Source organism: Rhincodon typus, chromosome 31, assembly GCF_021869965.1.
Source record: "Rhincodon typus isolate 14 chromosome 31, sRhiTyp1.1, whole genome shotgun sequence".
In the NCBI taxonomy this organism is placed as follows: domain Eukaryota; kingdom Metazoa; phylum Chordata; class Chondrichthyes; order Orectolobiformes; family Rhincodontidae; genus Rhincodon; species Rhincodon typus.
Genome location: NC_063362.1, coordinates 28658407 through 28680242, shown reverse-complemented (window position 1 = coordinate 28680242; position 21836 = coordinate 28658407). Strand labels below are relative to the sequence as shown.

General features: G+C 38.5%; 1 protein-coding gene across 1 annotated transcript in view; it reads right to left on the bottom strand.

Annotated features, from left to right (window-relative positions):
* mtor (mechanistic target of rapamycin kinase) overlaps window positions 1-21836 on the bottom strand; it is a 358206-nt gene that overhangs the window by 224901 nt on the left and 111469 nt on the right. Inside the window, exons 24-27 of the mRNA XM_048614903.1 lie at window positions 16023-16169; window positions 8724-8866; window positions 7008-7170; window positions 3589-3734 (exon numbers count right to left, since the gene is read on the bottom strand). Of these exons, the coding sequence (XP_048470860.1) occupies window positions 3589-3734; window positions 7008-7170; window positions 8724-8866; window positions 16023-16169 (599 nt within the window). The remainder of the gene's footprint in view (window positions 1-3588; window positions 3735-7007; window positions 7171-8723; window positions 8867-16022; window positions 16170-21836) is intronic.

Below are 21836 nucleotides of genomic sequence, written 5' to 3'. Positions count from 1 at the left end.
TAGACATTTCTGAAGAAGGGTCTAGGCCCGAAACGTCAGCCTTCCTGCTCCTCTGATGCTGCTTGGCCTGCTGTGTTCATCCAGCTCCACACCTTGTTATCTGCTGTCTCTGCACAAACGTATTTTACTGAGAAATGCTTTAAGGAACAGAGGATATCTTCATTACAGGATATAACTGATGTAAAATTGTTCTGGCTGCAAACCAAATGTATTATCCTCTACATCTGAATTTCCATCAAATGAAGTTTAACGATTGGAGTGATATTCTTGGAAGTTACCCCCTAGCACTCCAAAAGGCATAATGTAAACAAGGATGAAAAGGAGTCAATTATAGAATCATATTGCACTCTGAAGGTGGATTTTTTGTTTGGGGGAGGGTGTTGTGGGGTTGACAGGATGAGCCATTACTGAAAATACACTTGTTCTGTTGGATCACCAGGTAGAAGGGAATGACAAAGGAAACAGAAGGGCAATGGACCAATTAACTATGTTAAGCACCAAGGGGAGGTTCAGAATGATAAGAAAGAATATTACAACTTGAATAGTCACAGAAGAGGCGAATGCCTTTGATGAAGGTCGTCCCTGTGCGGTGGGCAGCAATGAGTTTGAAGGGTTTACTAACCTACTACCATGCAAGTTAATCTTTTCCTTTCTCTCCTGCTTGTCAAAATTAAGTATGTTGACAATAAATTGTTATTTTCTATTATTGGTGAAACGTGCTATGAATTGTTTTTGTCTAGAATAGCAGTCAGTCCACAAATCAGTACTCTAATTTTGATTTTAGACATGATCACGATGAGTTCAATGATGGTAATGACATTGAATGCCAAGGGGAAATGGTTAGAATCCCTCTTGTTGAAGATGGCCATTTTCTGGCACTTGTACAATACAAATGTTTCTTGTCACTTATATGCCCAAGCCTGGGTGTTATCCAGGTCTTACTGTATATTGACACATGCTAAGGAGTCTCAAATGGCACTAAACACTAATTTTCTAACTTAATCCTATGTGAATGCCTAATCTTTATTTCACTTGCAGTACAATTATAAAGTATGAACAGTAAAACCTGCACATCGCTTCTGGAGTAACACAGCGTGGAGCTGGAGGAACACAGCAGGCCAGGCAGCATCAGAGGAGCAGGAAAGCTGACGTTTCGGGTCAGGACCCTTCTTCAGAAATGGGGGAGGGGAAAGGGGCTCTGAAAAAAAGGGGGGGGGGGGGGGTGGCGGTGATAGCAGATAGATAGTGGAGCAGATAGGGTGGGAGCGAAGATGCTGCCAGACCTGCTGAGCTTTTCCAGCAATCTCTATTTTTGTTTCCACTTTATTAGTTTAGGAACACAGCAAAAGCCAGTATTCCAAAGCTTCAAACCTCAAGTTATATTAGTAGAATTTTTTGCATGTTTTGTTCCAACTTGGACATTAATTCTTAATTCTTAATGTACTTTCGTTATGAAAGCATGAATTACAATTAAATTATCACCCAAATCCAAAAGTTATTGGCAGCTGAATAGGCCTTGATCAGAATTAAAATACATGCTCCATAAAGCAATCTATTCTAGGCAATTGGAAACATAATTTAAATAGAGGACAAATGAGCACAAGTCTTAACAATATTGAACACCAGATTGTCAGGGCAAACATGGAGGCCATCAGTAGATACTGTTTTTGTCTTTGAGAATAAGTAGATGTGGTTAATGCAAATCAGTACAATATCTAAAACAAATACAGAAAACAGTAGAATTGGATGGTATCTTTTTTAAGGGACACTGATCAATGAGAGGTTTAGTTTATTCTTCTGGATAGTAGCAGCACGCTCAGGTGTACAAGTTCGAAATAATTTTGTTTTTAAAATCTTGGCTCTTATTATCATCACATTTGTAAATTTACACCTGTCTCGTTTCTTTATATTACATGCAGTTAAAGTTCCCACTTATCTCTTCAAGTGCAGATTCATGTTGAGCTGTGGTTTCCCAAGCTCTCCAATAACATGTGACTACTCTTACATAAACCTGGTCAGAAAATTTTAACAAGATATACAAACCCAAATGTATCGCAGTACAGTGAAATACTATCCCTCAAAAGCACTTTTTTGGTGACATTGCTGAATGGAAAGTAACGGATTTCACTGTTCCTTTCATTCAAATTATAGGCAATTTAAAGACAATTTTAACAACTGTACCAACTGAGCTGTAATGCAATAAAAAAAAGACAAAGACTAGAGGAAACAGAAGTTAATATCTAATTGAAATATTCATCTTGTTTATGTATATTGCATCACATCTTCAAAACAAATGTCTGCACAAAGATTCAAATTTTAAATATAACAAACGTGGGAATGTTGATTGCTACAGATGAAGCAGCTTGCATGAAACATTCCTTTCAATCAGTAAAACACTTCTGAAAATAACAGTTTCAAACTTTAGAATGGATGAGTCTTATTTTGAAAGCTGCAAGGGACCCCATTAGTCACCAGCTATTGTCCATTTTTGAAAAATCAGAAATTAGATTTTCTCGATAAGGTTTTCCAACCTTACCTTGAATTAATAATTGCATCAGTAACTTTCTTTTAGATTCAGCAAATAAGCCAGAACCTCCGGTTAAATACATACACAACTATCACATGACCTTGAACACACAAAGATTTATTCTGATCTGTAAACTTGACAAACTTATCAAAATATCCAAACCAATGTTAACGTATATAACATTTCAAATGATGGAACAATTAAAATCTTGAAAGCATGTCAGAACTGAGATTTTTCCAAACATATGCATGTAATCCTTAAAGGAGCAAGGTAGGTTAGAAATCTAGCTAATATAAAGTCATGTAAAGACAATACATCATTTATCTGCCAATTCTGACAGACATAAGCTCTTTTGACTGATACAGGATCATAAAGCAAAGGTGGCTGCTCATTTCATTCATTGTTTATTGATGAATAGTTTAGTAATATTCATTTTCAATTCAGTTTGTAGAGGCTCTCTCTAGAAACTTAAAAAAAATTGACCAGTCAAAGAAACCAGCTTTCGTTTAGAGTGGAGACGTACTGAGCTCAGTAAAAATTCAAATCAGTGCAACGTGGAGGAGTAAACTGACAACACATGGCTTTAATATGCTTCACAGTCTCCCAAATTGCACCTCAAACTGCTTGCACAGTCACAATGGTAAAATGGTTGCTAACTTCATTTTCTTTATAAAATTGCAATCTCAATTACCAAGCACGTCTTAAATTGTACCAGCTCAGCTACCTTTTCCACCTGTGCAACATGGAGATCTGTTTCTTGTGGAGACCAAGGGGCCAAAATTGGACATTGCAAAACAGCAGGTTTTAGATTGAGTTTCCAGAATACACTTTGCTCTTACTGTTCATTGTGCAGTTCCATTGACTTCACTAGAACTAGATATCATGTGGCAAATTGCAGGCAGCAAGAAACAGTCCAGCCATTTGGGTCCCACTCCTTAACTAGTTATAGCCCCTCGTCCAAAGGTTTCAACATCAATAATTATTTTTCTGACTGGCCACTAAAATTAAAACTATAGTGCAAGAATTTCCGACACTTATTTAGATAAAGCGGTTCAACATACCTGATTAATGATTCCAGAATTGCTGGACAGGGACCTTTCTGGAACTCCAACTCCTTATAATGCAAGGCTTTGGCATAAGCACGACATTTCGCTGCTCTTTCTCCAAGGAGGACAATGCCATTATCATCTCTCAGTGGTAGAGGGCCCTGAAAGAAATTAAGGAGTTAGTCATTTGTTGACAAAATGGAGTTTATTCAAATTTTTCGGCACATGTTTGAATGCATCAAGTTGACAAATGAGGCAGCAATAACAACAAACACAATATTCTACATTTTGCACAGATAGTATCTGAATGAAACCCCCAAAGGGGTTGATTTCCTGCAATATATATATATATATAGAAATATAATAATATTTATAATTCCACTCGAAATAGATACTGAAGAAACATTTACAATTTTTTCACTGTCACAAGGCATGACAAAATTATACCCATAGCAGGAGATAGGTGGCAGAATATGATTTTTCAGAATAATGCCAGAGATAAAAGGGTACCATTATGGAGACAGGTTATGTACATTAAGCATGTAGTCCACTGAATACAGAAGATTAACACCTTGATTAGATTATCCTTTAAAGATATTATATGAATTAGACTGGAGTAGGTAGAGAGAAACTATTTACTGTTATGGAGTCCAGAATAAAGAGCATAACTTTAAAATTAATGCTCAATTATTCATGCAGGGATAATGTCCAGAAACACTTTACAACGAGTAGTAGAAACCTAGAACCTTCTTCCCCAAAAAATCTGTCGAGTCTAGGTTAATTGATTTGAAAATTTCAAAACTGAGATTGACAGATTTTTTTGGTGCAAAGATATTGGAGTTCAGCTACAGATCAGCCATGATTTGCCTGAATACTTGAACAGACTAGAGGAACCAAAAGGCCAGGTTGTTTCTGAGCTTCAACAGATATGTGCGCTGTTTAATCAGAAACTTGCCTGCTCCTGGGGCTGGTCTACAGCTCTGTCGGTAGCCTTATCTACACCTATTAGGTCTCTAGACTGTATTAATGACTATTTTTTGCCACTCAGTAATCTCTCTTAACACAGTCTCCATACATATTTTTAGTCCCACCAAATGCAAAGAAAAAAGGAGAAAGGCAGTTTGGAAATTAGACAAAGACAGAGTGAGAAACAGTGGACAAAAACAAAGTTGCTGGAAAAGCTCAGCAGGTCTGGCAGCATCTGTGGAGGAGAAAACAGAGTTAATGTTTCAGGTTCGGTGACCCTTCCTCAGAACGAGAAACAGAGGAAGTAGATGCTAGCAGAAAAATAGGGAACAAGCGGAGAGGGACACAAGAGATGGGCAACTAGAACAGACAGAAAACGACAGACAGAAAGATGGAGAGGAAGAAAAATAGAAGACGGAGGAGGGAAAGAGAAATGCTGAAAGGAAGAGAAAACAGTTCAAAATTGAAGGTTAGGTGAAGAAGGTAAAGAACAAGAGAGACATTTTTTTTTCAAACTCTTCAGTTATGTATTGCAGGGATGTAATCTACTGGGAGCAGTTAGAAATTGGTCAAGCTCAATTGATTTCAATCAAATTTTTAAAATAATTAGACAAATAAATTTTGATAAACTTTGTCAGGATGAATAGAAGTCAGACCTCAAAGATAAAAGGGGACTGCTCCAAGTTCAATGACCCATCCACTGCTATTCTTTTAAATTCTCTTAAATCTTTGTGTATGCGAGGGAAAATATTACACAGTAAGATGTCTGGATCTTAAAACTCACTGTAAATATGTTTTACATCTTCTAAATATAGAAGCACAGCTCAAAGGAACAGATAAACCAAATTTATTGATGCTCAAGAAAAACATTAAAAGTATCAAGACAGGAACAGGCTTTTACATCAGTATTTCCAAGCTGCTACTTGCAGCTTTTTACCTCATTGCACACACCTTCGTATTAGCTGAGACAACAAAATATAGATCAGAAAAGTAAGAAGAACTTCATTAGTACATTAATAAAATTTCAGTCAGTCACTCAGATCTACAAATTCCCTCATGATGGCCATGGTTTCTGTAACCTTAGTCAAGCCACCATTTGTAGTTTAAATTAATAGCTAAGTAGTATTAGTGAAAAGAGGTGGTGCTGACACTCATCCATTCAGGTGTTCAGTCCAGTAAGGTAGAAAATAGGTTAAGGCGGCTATTCGGCCCTTTGAGCTTGCTCAGCCAGTCAATATGATTATAGCTGATCATCTGACTTAGGACCCCATTCCCACTTTCTCTCAGTATCCTGATTCATTTAGCGATAGTTCTTAACACTTCCTTGAAAACTTTCAATGTTTTGGCTTCAACTGCTTTCTGTGGCAGAGATGTTCACAGGCTCACCACACTCTGGGTGAGGAAATTTCTCCTCATTTCAGTCCTAAATGGCCCTAGACTGTGACCCTTCACTCTGGATGCCAGAGACTTCATCCCAGGAGTTAGTCTAGTAAACCTGTGCCACATCCCTCCACAACCAGAACATCCTTACTCAGATAAGGAGATCAGAGCTGCACACAATACTCCAGGTGTGGTTTCACTAAGACCCTGTATAACTGCAGCAAGCCATCCTTGCTCCTGTACTTAAGTATTTTCACTAGGACAACCAAGATACCATTTGCCTTCTTCACTGCCTGCTGCACCTACATGCTTTCTTTCAATGACCGGTATACAAGGACACCCAGGTCTCATTGCACCTTCCTTTTTCTCAAGCGATCCCGATTCAGATGTTAATCTGCCTTTATGTCTTTTTTACAAAAATGAATACCCTCATATTTATCACATTATAGTTCACCTGCTAGACATTTGCCTACTCACTCAACTGTCTAAAACATACTGAAGCATCTCTACGTCCTTATTACAATTATCCTCCCATCTAGCAGTGACACTTCTAATTACATTATTAATTTGCCACTTCAGTAGCAAATTTTTAATAAAAATGTGATTAGAGAATGGTAAAGATGATAAGGAAGGAAGCAAACAAAGCATCAAAAACAATTTGCGATTGTAGAACATACTTATTGTGGCAAAACATCTCAAGGAGCTTCACAAGAGTGTTTTTGAACAAAATTTGATTCCATGTCAAGAAAACAAACATTACAGTAGATGAACAAAAGCTTACTCAAAAGTAGATTTTGATGAATGTCTGGAGTGCAGAGAGAAATAGATGAGAAAGACAGTGACAGTGAGGGAAGAAGAGGGCAAGTGATAGAGAGGGGGGGAAGGAGAGGCAGGGCAGAGGAGACAGACAGAGAGAGAAAAAGAAAGAAAGCGAGGGGACAGGCAGAGACAAAAAGACAGAGTGGGAGAGGACAGAGAGAAAATTGGGGCAAGGAGGAGATAGGCAGATAGGTGGGGGGAAAGAGATGGAGACACAGAGAAGGAGAGAGCCAGAACTTGACACTGTCAAGTTCAGCCTCTTTTTTCACCTTGTCACTGTGCTCCATGAACTCTGCAAGATTCAAAAGCGTCTGTGTGACCTCAGCGATGTCTTGAGAAGTCAGAGCCTGCTCAATACTTCTGATCAACTCATCTTGCTGCGCTTCATGCAGTTCTGACCAACAGGATAGGAAAGCTGCATTAAACAGGTCTCTGCATGAAATAAAAAGTTAAACAAGTTTTAGAAAATGAAAAGAAAAGCAGGTTATTCACATGTCGAAATATGGAAGAGAATTTACTTAAAGAATGCATATTCATTCAGAATAAAGGACAACTTAAAATTCATCAAAAAAAAAAAGAGCCTCTCTGCTCCTATGATGCTGCTGGGCCTGCTGTGTTCATCCAGCCCTGCACCTTGTTGTCTCGGATTCTCCAGCATCTGCAGTTCCTACTATCTCTGATTCGATTTTAACCCCACTGCGAAGCCTCTTCTAAGGAGAGCCTCTCTGCTCCTATGATGCTGCTTGGCCTGCTGTGTTCATCCAGCCCTGCACCTTGTTGTCTCAAAAAAAAAAGCAGTCTGCTTTTGTTCAAGCAGATTTATTTATGGTCACCCCATTTCGCTGACAGTGAGCTCTCCATGTATTGCCACTTTCTCAAAAGGCAATTGCTCAACATGGGCCTAAACAAATGCTAGCAACTTATTCAACAACTGATGGGGCCTTCACTGCCAGGCCTGATCTAGTTTTCACTACATTTCTGCCCATTAGCAAGGAAAATTCAAACATTTTAAGAAAAATGTAAATTAGATTTACATTTAGTTAAAAGTTATCTCATCATGTGGGGTAAACAGAATGACCTTGAGCAGAGATTCTTGCCAGTATGAACACTAATTTAGTTCAGCTTGGATCCCAACTTGCAACTGTAATCCTTAGAGTTTCAAGTCTGTGTGTGCGAAAAGGAGGAAATATTCAAAATTATGTAACCCATATCAGTAAACCTGTAAAAGTGTTCAATGCCATTTACTTACAATTTAATATGGTGGTTATTATGTATGCTAAAGCATCTCACACCTTGCAGATATCACTATTTCACTCAAGCAATTTTGACAAAGATACATCTCTCAAGTAAGATGAGCATCAATATTATACAGCTCCTGTCCAAACCATTTTTCCCTTACAATGACAGTTGCTCAGTTTTTTTTTCCTCTGTTCATTCTTATTTTAATCAACACTTTCCTTTCAACTGTCATGCTGTTCATTTGGCACTGGGATATTTCAATGGCAAGTCTCCTTCCCAACACTCATCCTGGCTGTCAACAGCAGGGCTGGTTGTATACCGACAACAGCATTGGTCCGGGATTAATTAGCCTGCCCACTTTCTTGGCTGGAGATGGTGTCCCAAACAAACATCACAAAGGAAGAACTTAAAAAATTGAAACAAGAGCACTTACGAAATCATTTTTTTCAAACGCCCTCAAAAACCTCTTCTAGATTAACTGCCAAGAACCAAAGATTCCTAATCTCTTCCTCCACCAAAAGTTCAACAGCACTTTTATCTTGGAAAAAAGGTGTGGTGACAGGGATGGCATTTGTGGGAGGAGTGAAATTAAGTTGAGTTCCTTGAAGTCTTTAGCATTCTTCATGTGTGCGACGTCAGTATAATTATGCTGATAGCTCAATGCGATCACCGATTGACCCAAATATTGCTCATAAACTTATGTTTAATAAACAAACAATCACAAAAAACTAAGCTGGAAATTTTACCTAGCTAAAGGATTATAGGCCTGAGCTAGAGACCAACATGAGCGGAGTGCAGGTGATGGGGATTCTTTAAGCAGTTCCACACTTAATCGTCTCAGCCATTCCATCCAGTCATCTTTAGAAACTCTTCTGGCAGCTCCCCAGGCCTGAAACGCAAATCAAAAATTCATACAATTGTTCCTTTGTGACTTTTCTTGGAACCGTTCATTGCACAAGATCCAGTAACTTTACCAGAAGAAACTCAAGCATGAATGAAGTTACTCATTACCATAGTACTACTAAAATACCCAAGGTTTATGAAGGAAACGGCCTTTATAACCAATTTCAGGTATCAAAAATAATTTAAAGCATTCATGCCTGTCTTATTCTTCTGAACAAGATAGAATGTACTATGTAATCATTTATTAATATCACAAACAGTACTTTCTAAACTTAACCACGATAATTTTCATTTCAAATGAATGACAGAACATCATGCAAAAACCAATATAGCATTCTAATAAATTAGATAATCCAAATAACTACTTCTATTCATCTTTATTGCTGAACTGCTGAAATAAAACCAGACAATGCTGAAAAAATTCAATCATGCAGCCAACTCAAGGAAAAGGACCAAAATTAACATTTCCAAGTGATGACTTCGCCTCTGAATTAGAAAAAGTTAGACTTGAAGCAGATTTTAAGTAAGCAGGGCTGTGGTGGTAGTGGGGTTTGTGTGTGTGTGGAAGAGAAACAAAAAAAAAGTGACATTCTGTGATTGTGTGAAACAGAAGAATTAAGTAACATAGGGAAGAAAACTGCAGAACAAGAAGGAGATGATAATGGAACCAATAAAAGAATAAAAGATTATCTTGAGGACGTGCAAAGCTATTGTCCAAAAATTGGAGCTAAAGGTACTGATCTGAAATTGTTAAATTCATTACTGAGGGAAATCTGTAAAAGTACTAAAGAGGAATTTCCTTCAACTTACATTGCGTTTCTCTGAATCAATATAGAAGGCCGAGGGCTGAATGTGAATGGAGACTTAAAGTGACAGGAAACTGAAAGATGTTCATGGACTGAATAGAAGTGCTCTGCAAAGTAATACTAGATCTGTCTGGACTTCATAATGTATCGTAGACTGCAATGTGTATATAAAGTTGAAAGCACAATAAATAAATGACTGTTTAATGTGGAAGGAATATTTGGTCCATTAGTGGAGGTGATAAAAAGGAAATTGTTACATTTCTGACACTTGCATAATAAGGTGCTGTGGGTTAATTACAGGACCGATCAGAGTGGCATAAGGGGGCGAATGATCCAAATGGAATGCTGAATGCAGGGGGAGGGAAGATCTGTTTGGTGGCATCATGTTAAAGGTGGTAGCAATTGTAAAAAGTAATTCAATGAATGCATTTCTTTAAAATTCATTCATTGGTTGAATACATCATTACCAAGGCCAGAATCTGTAGCCCATTCTTACTTATCTTAAAATGGCGGTGGCAAGTTGCATTCCTGAGCCTCTGAAGTCTATGTGAGGTACTTCTAGTAATGTTAGGGAGGGAGTTTGAGGACTTAGACCCAGTGACAGTGAAGAAGTGGCTTGAAGGGGAACCTGTGATTGCTGGTGTTTGCTTTCCTTGAGTTTGCTTCCCTTGTTCTTCTACAGGATACGGGTTGTGGGTTTGGAAGGTGTTGTCAAGTAGGTCTGGAAAATTGCTGGATTTAATCCTGTAGATGCAAAGCATGACTGCCAGCATGTCATGCGAACATTTCTGTCTCAGGCCTGCCACAGTGCTCCAGCAAGCTCAACACTTCACCTTCCACTTGGGGACCTTACAGCCTCTAGGACTCAGTGTTGAGTTGAACAATTATGGAGCAGACCACCTCTTTCCACATCTACTAGCCACCTAACACCCTAAGTACCATCATGATATGTGTTGCTTTTTGTACAGCCAACCTATTTTCACCTACTCTTAGCCTTCATTATCACTTATCAACCTCTCTTTTTCCCTGACTTACTATCAACAATCCCTTTGTCTGCCCACTTTTTTTAAAAGAACTCTGTTGCTGGATTCCCGCTCCACCTACCCACTCACTCCTTTGCCCTTCCCACTTACCATCATCAGCATAAATACCACCTTTTCCTAGCTGCTATCAGTTCTGAAAAAGGGTCACTGGACCAAAACATTAACACTGTTTTCTCTTCACAGCTGCTGCTGGACGTGTTGCATCTTTCCAGCAATTTCTGTTTGTTTGTTTCAGGTCTCCAGTATCCACAATTCTTGGTTTTATTTCACTACATAATAGACAAACTGGCTCCACAGACTCAGATCCCACCTCAGCAACATTGTTGAAGGTTTTTTTTCCAAACATCAAACTGTTCAGCGATATCATGACTCACCTCTAAAGAAGGTGGGACTTCAACCCAGGACTTCTGGTCCACAGGTAGAAACACTGTCACTGCGCCACAAAAACCCTAGCAATACGGTTGAATTACATCAAAATGCACCATGTGCAATCACTAATGGTTAATACACATGTTGTCAGCCTTGTTGTAATTTGTATTGTAATATCTGCATCAAGGCAGCCTCTTTGCATTGACAAGAACAGCGCAATACAACCCAAAACATGATGACACAACTTTGGCATTTCATTAAACTGTAATATTAACGCCATTAAAGTGTCATGTATATAAATGACAATGCATATAAATTTACAAACTAGGAGCAGGAGTAGGTTATTCAGCCTTTTAAGTCTGCTCTGTGATTCAACAGGATTACGGTGGGTCCCCTATCTCAATGCCATATTCTCACTTTCTCACTCACACCCCCTAGTGATTTTGAAATCTAGAAATGTATCTGTCTTTCTCTTGAATACATTCAGTGTCATGGCCTCCATAGTCTTCTGTGGTAGAGAATTCCACAGGTTCACTACACTTTCAGAGAAGACATTTTCCTCAGCTCAGTCCTAAATAGTCTACCCCATAATCTGAGACTCCGCTCGCAGTTCTAGTTTTGCCAAATAAGGAAATCATCCTCCCTGCATCTAGTCCATCTAACCCGTTAGAATTTTATATGGTACAATCAGATCTCATCTCATTATTCTGAAATGTAGTGAATATAGGTCTAGTTGAACCAATCTCTCTTCACTGGAATGTCCTGCCATCCCCAGTATCTGACTAATGAACTGGCACTGCACTCCCTCTATGGCAAGCGTATCGTTTCTTAGAAGGGAAACCAAAACTTCATGCAATACTCTGGGCATGATCTCACTAAGGTCCTCAATAACTGCAGCAAAACATCCCTATTTATGATCTCAAATCTTCTTGCTATGTAAGCCTACTAATTGACTTCCTAATTGTTTACTGTACCTGCGTACATACTTCCATTAATTGGTGTACCACTATGTATAAATCTCTTTAACATCCACACTTGGCAAAAATGATAATTTAAGTAATCCTCTTCCTTTCTGGTTTTCACACTGGATAACTTCATATTTAGCCACAGTGTGTTGACCATTTCGAATGAGAGAGAATCTAATCATCACCCTTGGCACTGAATGGCATTGCCAATGCTGAATTGTCAATTATCAACAGCATAGGGTGGGATTACCAGTGATCAGATACTGAACAGAACTAGTAGTTTAAATACAGTGGCTACAAGAAAAGGTCAGAGACTAGGAGTCCTGCAGCTAATACCTCATCTCCTAACTTCTCTAAGCCTGTCAGCCACCTCTACCAGACACAAATCAGAAGTGTGATGAATCACTCTCCCATTTGCCAACGCGAGTACTGAAGAAACCTGAAACCATTGAAGACAATGCAGCCTGCTTGAGTGGTACCACATTCACAAACACTCACTCCCTTCAATACCAGCCTGGGGAGGCGATGGTCTAGTGGCTGGACTGTTAATCCAGACACCCAGATATCATTCTGGGGACCTGGGTTCGAATCCCGCCAAGGCAGATGGTGAAATTTGAATTCAATAAAATATCTGGAATTTAAAATATCTAAAGTTTCACTTTAGAAGGACACAGATAAATGTATCTTCTTTTGGTTAGGAGAAACACCCATAACTTAAGAGAAGCTTTTGGGTTTCTAATTGGGAGGGTTTGCAGAAGTCTTGGCTGAAGTTGAATGTGTAAAACAGTTCCTCTTGAGAAAGGGAGATAGTTTAGAACTGTTCAGAAATAAGTTACCTCAGTGTAAGGAATTTAAAGGTTCCAGTCCAGAGGTGTTTGGTTAAAACCATAGGAGGTTTGAAGTTGAGAAAATCTACATTCAGTTGTATAAAGACACGAGAGAGGCGATCAGAGTCCAAACCTGAAACTGAAACCACATCTAATTTAATCCTCTGTGATAGAGGAGAGAAATCTCTCTGATGTTTGAGTATTGTAAATGGGTGCTGCTGGGATTAATGGCATTGTTTCTGAAGTCAATAAACTTGTGGTATGTGTAACTAGTTTGATTAATTCAATTTTATCTTCATTTCTTTTGCATAATTCACTTCTGTTTTACTATTAAAACTAAATCTGTGGCATCGCATTGTGAAACCACCTCATTAAAATCGAATCAATCAAACCAGATTTCAGCTTGGGATCTCAGTTGTCCAATAAAAACGTCAGCTGGGATAACAAGAATAATACAAGTGACAACAATGTATCATTCTTAAATACCTTCAACATAAGATCACCCAATTAATGCCTGCATCACCTTCAGAGTGTTGTAAATTTACTTAAATTATTCATATTTAATCCTGCACATGTGGGCCTGGAGATTACCAAGAGAATTAGAAAATGTAGCAGCATGTGATTTACAAGTTGCGAGTGACTTAGTTTTAATATGCTTACACCATTTGACATTCAGCATTTACATGTTACTACAGGAATGCAGCACCCTTCAAGCTCCAGGCCATATCCTCGGCATGAGGTTCAAGGCCATTAATAGCTTCTATTAAAAAAAATTACTGTGATGTGCATTGTGCTTCAAAACAAGTAGCAAAAATTAAAAATGAAATACAAACCATTTTAATGAAAGTTTCTGGAAAATATCCATGCAATTAATTTAAATACATAATAAATCATTGCAAGTTATACACCATTCTAATTATCCTTTCAAATTTAAATGGTTTTCATTGGCATGCAGTTAAGCAATAGTTTGACAACAGAAATAGTTAATATTTATGTTCAAGTTATTTACAAATGATCCCATATACACTTTGTTCAAAGTAACCAAAATATTACCAAAAACCATAAAACCACAAGAGAAAGAAGCAGAAGTAAGCCACTCAGCCCAAAGGGTCTGCTCCACCATAAGGTCATGGCTGATCTGATAATCCTCAATTCCACTTTCCTGCTTAATATCCATAACCCCTGGTTCCTTTCATAATTAGAAATCTGTCTATCTCAACCTTGAATAATATCAGCAATCAAAATTTGACAGCTCTCAACGATGAAGAATCGCAAAAATTCACTAGCCTTATCTCTGTCTTAAATAGGTAACTCATTACTCTGAGATTATTCCCTCTGGTCCTAGACTCTTCCAAGGGGGAATTGATCTGTCAAGCTCCCCAAGAATCTTATGTGTTTCAATGAGATGTCTTCTCATTCTTCTAACCAACAATGAGTATAGGTCCAACTTACTCAATCTCCCTTGTAAGAAAATCCCTCCAGGCCCAGGATCAACCTAGTGAACTTTCTCTTGGCTGCTTCCAATGTCAGTACATCTTCCCTTAAATAAAGTGACCAAAATTGTTCACGTTATTCCAGTCATGACCTGATTAGTGCCTTGGATAATTTTAGCAAGAGGTCCTTATTTTTCACTCCATATCTTTTGATATAAAGGCCAACATTTACCTTCTTATTATCCATTCAACTTAGATGCTAGCTTTTGTACTCCATGCACAAGAACCTCAAATTTCTCTGTGTTGCAGCTTTCTGCAGTCTTTCCCTATTCAAATAATATTGAACTCCTCTATTCTTCCTGCCAAAGTATATAACCTCACATTTTCCCCTCATTCCATCTGCCAAGTTTTTGCCCACATTCTTACCTGTTTACATCTCTCTGTAGACTGTGTGTCATCCTCATTATTTGTCTTCCAACTATTATTATTCATCTGCAAACTTGGCTTAGTAAATTCATTTTCTTCATCCAAGTTATTAATATATACTGTAATAGTTGTGGACCGAGCACTGATCTTCATTGCACTCCATTAATCACAGGATGCCATCCTGAAAATGTGTCCCCCCACAACCGTTTTCCATCAGTTAGCCAACCTCTATCAATGCTCACACACTACCCATGACACCATGGATGCATTTCATTAATAGCATTACGTGCTTATTGAATGCCTTTTGGAAATCCAAATATATTATGTCTATTGGTTCTCTTTTTATCTAACTTGCTGGTTAACTCCTCAAAGAACTGTAACATAGTTGTCAGATATGATTTCCCTTTCAAGAAGCCATGCTGACTCTGCTTGATCATAATATTGCCTTGGTATCCAGCAGCTCCCACATGCTGCAGGTGCAACATATCATCCGATAGGCCACCTTTATCATTTTGAATTAAGTTATTAATTTAAATCACTCTAGTTTCCCTGGTTTTAAATTATATTATGCTATTCCCGTTTTAAAACACCAGTACCAATTTTATACCTATCCAGATACTTTTAAAAGAGAGAAGGAAAAAGACTAGAGATAGAGACCTGAACTCAAACTAAAGACCTTACTTTCACTTTAAAGACTAGAAATACTTAATATAATCAACAGCTTAATTGAGGCAAAAACCAAACAAACACCTTTCTTCTCCTTCTGCTGAACTCCTGGAGACATTTAACTCCTATACTCTATTCTAAGTAACACAAGTTCTCAGTCATACTGGGTTAGTTACTTTCATATGTTCCCAATACAAAGGGCCTAGCTTATTCAGTAAATGAGTATCCAGTTTCAGCCTGCTTAAAGCTTGCAACTAATGAATTTAAAACAGTTGATTTCTCTTCAAGCAAACTACAAATTATAATCTAAATTAGGTTTGCTCAGATTGAAGATTTAGACACTTTCTTACCCAGAAAATATACACATTCACTCCAAGGCTGATCTGGATTTGCTCACAGAACATATGTATTCCCAACACACTAGATCAAAGCTTTAAGTTAAAAATAAACGTGCTTGCACTGTACAAGCTTGTGATAAACATACCCAAAATCTAATTCAGGAATAAAAAGTCAATGTCTACTGTTTATTACTAAATTCATAGTTTCCCACAGACCTGGGTAAATATATTTTATATTTCATCAATTGATTCTTTAACTGCGAACAAACCTTCTGCAAGTTGGTAGTGCTAACGTGCAATTTCTTCATTGGGCCGGTTTCCACTGGTCCACTAGACAGCGTGTCTCCCTGATTGCCTCGAGAAGTCCGGTGCTGAAAGATAATAGGATCTTCCTCCTCTTCAGCTAAGGTGTACCCCTATTGTGCACATTGAAACAAATTTTGATAAAAAAATCAAATCATTATGGTGGAAACAGCTTTTTCTTGATCAGCAAAATGCTGGATACTCCATCACAGAATCATATAAGCTCTCTCATAAACCTTCTGTCCATAATCTTGTAAATTTCTCATCCAGCATGGGCTGGAGAGTCTGAGCTATGAGGAAAGATTGGATAGGCTGGATAGTTTTCCTTAGAGCAAAAAAAGTTGAAAAATAATCTTACACATCTCTACCAGATACTGAGGGGCATAGATAAGATGGATAGGAAGGCACTTTTTCCATTAGTAAAGGGATTAATAACCAGGGGGAATAGACTTAAGATAAGAAGTAGAAAGCTAAGAGGAGACTTGAGGAGAAATATTTTGTCCCAGAGAATGGTGGGAGTCTGGAATTCTGATTGCAAGAGTGGTTGATTCAGAAACTTTTTTAGTGTTTAAGCAGTGTTTTGAATTCACTTGCATGATCATAACCTCTAGGGTTTTGAGACCACAGAGCTGGAAATTGAGATTAGTGTAGTCAAACGATGCAGAAAATTGTCCAGGTATTTCATATTCACAAAAAGGACAAATCCAACCTGGCCAATTAGTGGTGCAGTGTACACTTGATCGTCAGTGAAGTGCTGGAAGATGTCATCAGCATCTGCTCAGCAATAATCTGCTCAGTGACACATGGCTTGGGTTCTGCCAGGGCCACTCAACTCTTGACTTTATTACAGCCTTGATTCAAACATGGTCAAAAAAAAATAGAAGGAATTGAAAACATCAATGCAAGAAGCAAAGACAAATTATGATAAAAGATTAACAGGCAACATAATTTGAAGCATTTAAGAACACAAAGTCTTGGAAATTTCTTTGTAGGGGCCTATAAAGATCCCAAAGAAAACTGTCTTGGGCAAAGGCAGAGGATGTCACAAAATTATTGACAAAGCATCTGTCCTCACAAATAAAGAGTGACTGAAAATTGGTCAGTCACTGATTCAGATGGAATTAATTACTAAGAGAAGCAATAGTACAATTAGGTAGCCCTCTTTTAGGCACAGTGGTTGTGCCCCTATCCCTGGACCAGGATGCCCAGGTTGAAGTTCCATATGCTCCAGAGGTGTGTAATAACATCTCTGAATGGGTTGATTAGAAAAATAGGTTGAAGCAAAAGAATAGTACAAAGAGATGTGTAATAATCTCTCTGAAGATTGAATAGAAAATAAAGAAAGTACAAGTTGTCAAGTTATTTTTCAAAACTTTTCAATCTTTATTGGTCACAGGAGCCATTCCAGAGGACTGGACAATTCCTAATGTCATGCTATTGTTTGTTTAGTGAGGGGAGAAGGATAAACTACAAAAATAGAGGCCAAGCAACCTGACACTGGTGCTGGAGAAGTTATTGGAAACCATAATCAAGAAAGAAAAACCTTTCACTTGCAAAGTCACAGTTAATCAAGCCATTAAAAGTTAACTGCGTTGAGTACCTTGACTTAATTCTTTGAGATAATGGGGAACCTTGATCAATGAAATATACCAGCTTGCATAAACTGTTTCATTAAAGGATGTATAGAAGGCATTCAACAAAAAATATGGATGCTTTCTCAAGGGTCATTGCAGCCTTGATGGTCCGAATAGCTATATTCTGCACTGTAGGAATTCTACAAATTAAAATACTTGAAAAAAGGTGGAGGAGGTGATGACGAGAAATTGCTTGCATTGAGTTGTCAGGATTTACAATGTTCTGTCTGAAAAGATAGTGGAAGCTGATTGTATAGAACATTTAAAAAGGGAAAGGGACAGATACTTAACACTTTTAGACAATTACAGCACAGAAGGAGGGCATTTGGCCCATCATGTCAACTAAGATCTTTTTTCACTTCTGGGTGTGGGCGTCGCTGGCTAGCCAGCTTTATTGCCTGTCCCTAGTTGCCCTTGAGAAGGTGGAAGTAAGCTACCTTCTTGAACTACTGCAGTGCACATGCCATGGACCAACAATGCTGTTAGTGGGGAAATACCTGGATTTTGACCTAGCAACACTGAAGGAACTGCAATATTTTTTCAAGTCAGGATGGTGAGTTGCTTGAAGGGAAACTTGCAGGTAGTGCTGTTTCCATGTATCTGCTGCCCTTTTCCTTCTACATGGAAGTAGCCATGGGTTTGGAAGGTGCTGTCTAAGGAATTTTGGTGAATTTCTGCAATGTATCTTGTAGATAGTAGCAGCAGTATGTACAGTGATGGAGAGAGTGGATGCTTGCGGAAGTCTTGCCAATCAAGTGGGCTGCTTTGCCATCGATGGTGTCAAACTTCATGAGTATTGTTGGAGCTGCACTGATCCAGGCAAGTGGTCAGTATTCCATCACATTCCTGACCTTTGCCTTATAGATGGTGGACAGGCTTTGGGAAGTTAGGAGGTGAATTACTCGCTGAAGTATTCCAAACCGCTGACCTGTTTTTTTAATCACCGTATTTATATAGAATCCCCACAGCGCAGAAAGAGGCCATTTGGCCCAATGAGTATGCACCAACCCTCTAAAGAGCAGCCTATCCGGCTCCCCACCTCATCCCCGTAACCTTCCATTTACCATGGCTAACCTACCCAGGCTACACATCCTTGAGCAATTCAGCAGAGTCAATCTACCTAATCTGCACATCTTTAGAACGTGGGAGGAAACTGGTACAGTCGGTGGAAACCCCTCCGGTCCTCAACTCAAGTCAATTGGATTCAGTCCTAGAACTATCTGGTAAACGTTTTCCATTTAGAAAGGCATCAAGAAGGTTACCTCAGAGTACAATGGGACCTTGATCAGATGGGCCAATGGGCCAAGGAATGGCAGATGGAGTTAAATTTAGATAAATAAGAGGTGCTGTATTTTGGAAAGACAAATCAGGGCAGGTCTTATACACTTAACGGTAAGTTCCTGAGGAGTGTTGCTGAACAAACAGACCTTGGAGTGCAGGTTCATAGTTTCTTGATAGTGGAATCTCAGATAGACAGGATAGTGAAGAAGGCATTTGGTATGTTTGCCTGTATTGGTTAGTGCGTTGAGTGTAGGAGTTGGGAGGTTATGTTGCAGCTGTACAAGACATTGGTGAGGCCACTTTTGGAATACTGTGTGCAATTCTGGTCTTCCTGCTTTAGGAAGGATGTTGTGAAACTGGAAAGGGTTCAGAAAAGATTTACAAGGATGTTGCCAAGGTTGGGGGGGTTTGAGCTGTAAGGAGAGGCTAAATAGACCGGGGCTGTTTTCCCTGGAGCATTGGAGGCTGAGAGGTGACCATATTGAGGTTTATGAAATCACAAGGGCATGAATAGGGTAAATAGACAAGGTCTTTTCCCCAGGGTGGAGGAGTCCAAAACTAGAGGGCATAGGTCTGAGGTGAGAGGGAAAAGATTTAAAAGGGACCTAATGGGCAACTTTTTCACACAGAGGGTGTTGTGTGTATGGAATGAGCTGCCGGATGAAGTGGTGGAGGCTGGCACATTTACAACAATTTAAAAGGCATCTAGGATGGGTGTATGAATAGGAAGGATTTAGAGGGATATGGGCGAAATGCAGACAAATGAGACTAGATTAATTTAGGATATCTGGTTGGCATGGATGAGTTGGTCTGAAGGACCTGTTTCCATGCTGTACAGCTCTATGGACTCTATTCTTAATCAATGCAAATGTGTTACCACCTCTTTTACTTCTCTGTCATTCCTCAAATATATGTGGATTTGACCAAACTTTATCTCCAACTGATTGTTAAATTTGATAAACTAACAACATTATATTGCACCATAAAATATTTTAGTTTTAAATAAGAAGTACTGATTACTACAATGTTCAACAGTCAAGTTAGTACCTGATGCTATGAAGTCAACACCTAAAACTACCAAATAAGTATTTCTCCAAAAATACTATTACAATTGTTACCATTCCTGTAGAGACCATCAATGTTTAAATAGAAATTCAAAATCCTAGTTACCTCCTCAAAAAATGAACCCACATGGTTCCACAGTTTAAAAACAAACAAATTTTGATGTTTGCTAATGCTTAGACAACAATCAGATTGGAGTGCACTTGTGTGTGTTCCTCCAGAGTTAGAAGTCAGACTCCTGTTCTTGTTTCATTAACATCTGACAGACAGTCATTGTTCTTTTGAGACTAGCTTCGAGGAAGTTGCAGCTACTACTTGATGGCCTAAGATAAAGGACAACGGATACCCTTATACTGCTAGATGTTTGCCATATGGCATGTAGTAATAGAGCTTTCCAGAGTCAAGCAGCACTAAAAGGCCCTTGAACTCATCTCCAAATTAACTTTATTGACCCATTGCCATTATTACAAAGAAATTTGGGGTGTGCAATTATGGTTACTAGCCAGCTTACCAAGTGGATAGAAGGGCTTGTTGATCAGTGGAATAGTACAATTACTGCTGCCAAAAACTTCTAAGTTGTAAATGGAATGGGTAGTTCTCATACAGGTTGAGAGTGACTAGGGAAATCATTCAAATATACAAGAATTGTTGGGGAATTCACTGTAAGCTGCATACAGGGTCTCTTTAACTTATGAATATCTGACTTGCAAATGGGATCCCACACAGGGCTGTAATTTTAAAGAAGTGAAACACGTTCTGACATTAAGGGAAGGTGATGGCCTAGTGGTATTATCACTAGACTATTAATCCAGAAACTCAATTAATGTTCTGGGGACTTGGGTTTGAATCCCGCCATGATAGATGGTGGAATTTGAATTCAGCTAAAAGAAAAAAATCTGGAATTAGAATCTATTGACTTCCATGAAACAACTGTAAATTGTCAGAAAAACCCATCTTTGATTTGATTTATTTATTGTCACGTGTATTTTGTTACAGAATACAGTGAAAAGTGTTGAATAGTGTCGCCACTCACTGGAGCTATCTTAAAACAAAAAAAGGCAGTAAAATGAAGAAATAAAGAAAAAGTGTTCAACTTTACAGTCCTTTTTAAGTGCTCCACCATGGGCCTGGTTCACTAATGGGTTTCACTAAAGCTGCCATCGTCACCTGGTCTAGATTACTTTCAACTGCCCTCTGAAATGGCCAAGCTAGCCATTTAGTTGTAACAATCACAATGATGTCTCATATGAACTGCAGTGATTCAGAAAGGCAGCTCACCACCACCTTCTCAAGGGTAACTAGGAATTGGAAATACATACTGGTTCAGGCAGCGATGCTCACATCCCATGAGTAAATACAAATAATTTTCCCAAACTCATGAATAGCTATTTTATCTTATCCTGCATCATGTTCCAACTTGCACTCTAATTGACTTGCAAATGGGCTCTGTTCGCAACCTGGGGACTGTCCGTATATATCATCAGCCACTGACTTCTGAGATTGTTGATTACATTCAAAAATCCATGGGGCTAACCCCATCCAAAGTTAATTCTTTGTTTGATGACAATCAAGTCTATGCCTCACAGAACTAGAAGTACGTCACCTTATCAAGCTATTATTAGAAAGTTAATGAGAGTTCCACATCATTTGACATTGACTGGTACAACTCTTCTGACATCAATTATGTAACTGCAAATGATTGGAACATACTGTGTAGTATATGCAATAAGTTAATCTGATACAATGAACATTGAGAAATACAAAGGTCAGACTAAAAGGCATCTTGATAAAAAGGCCTTTTGA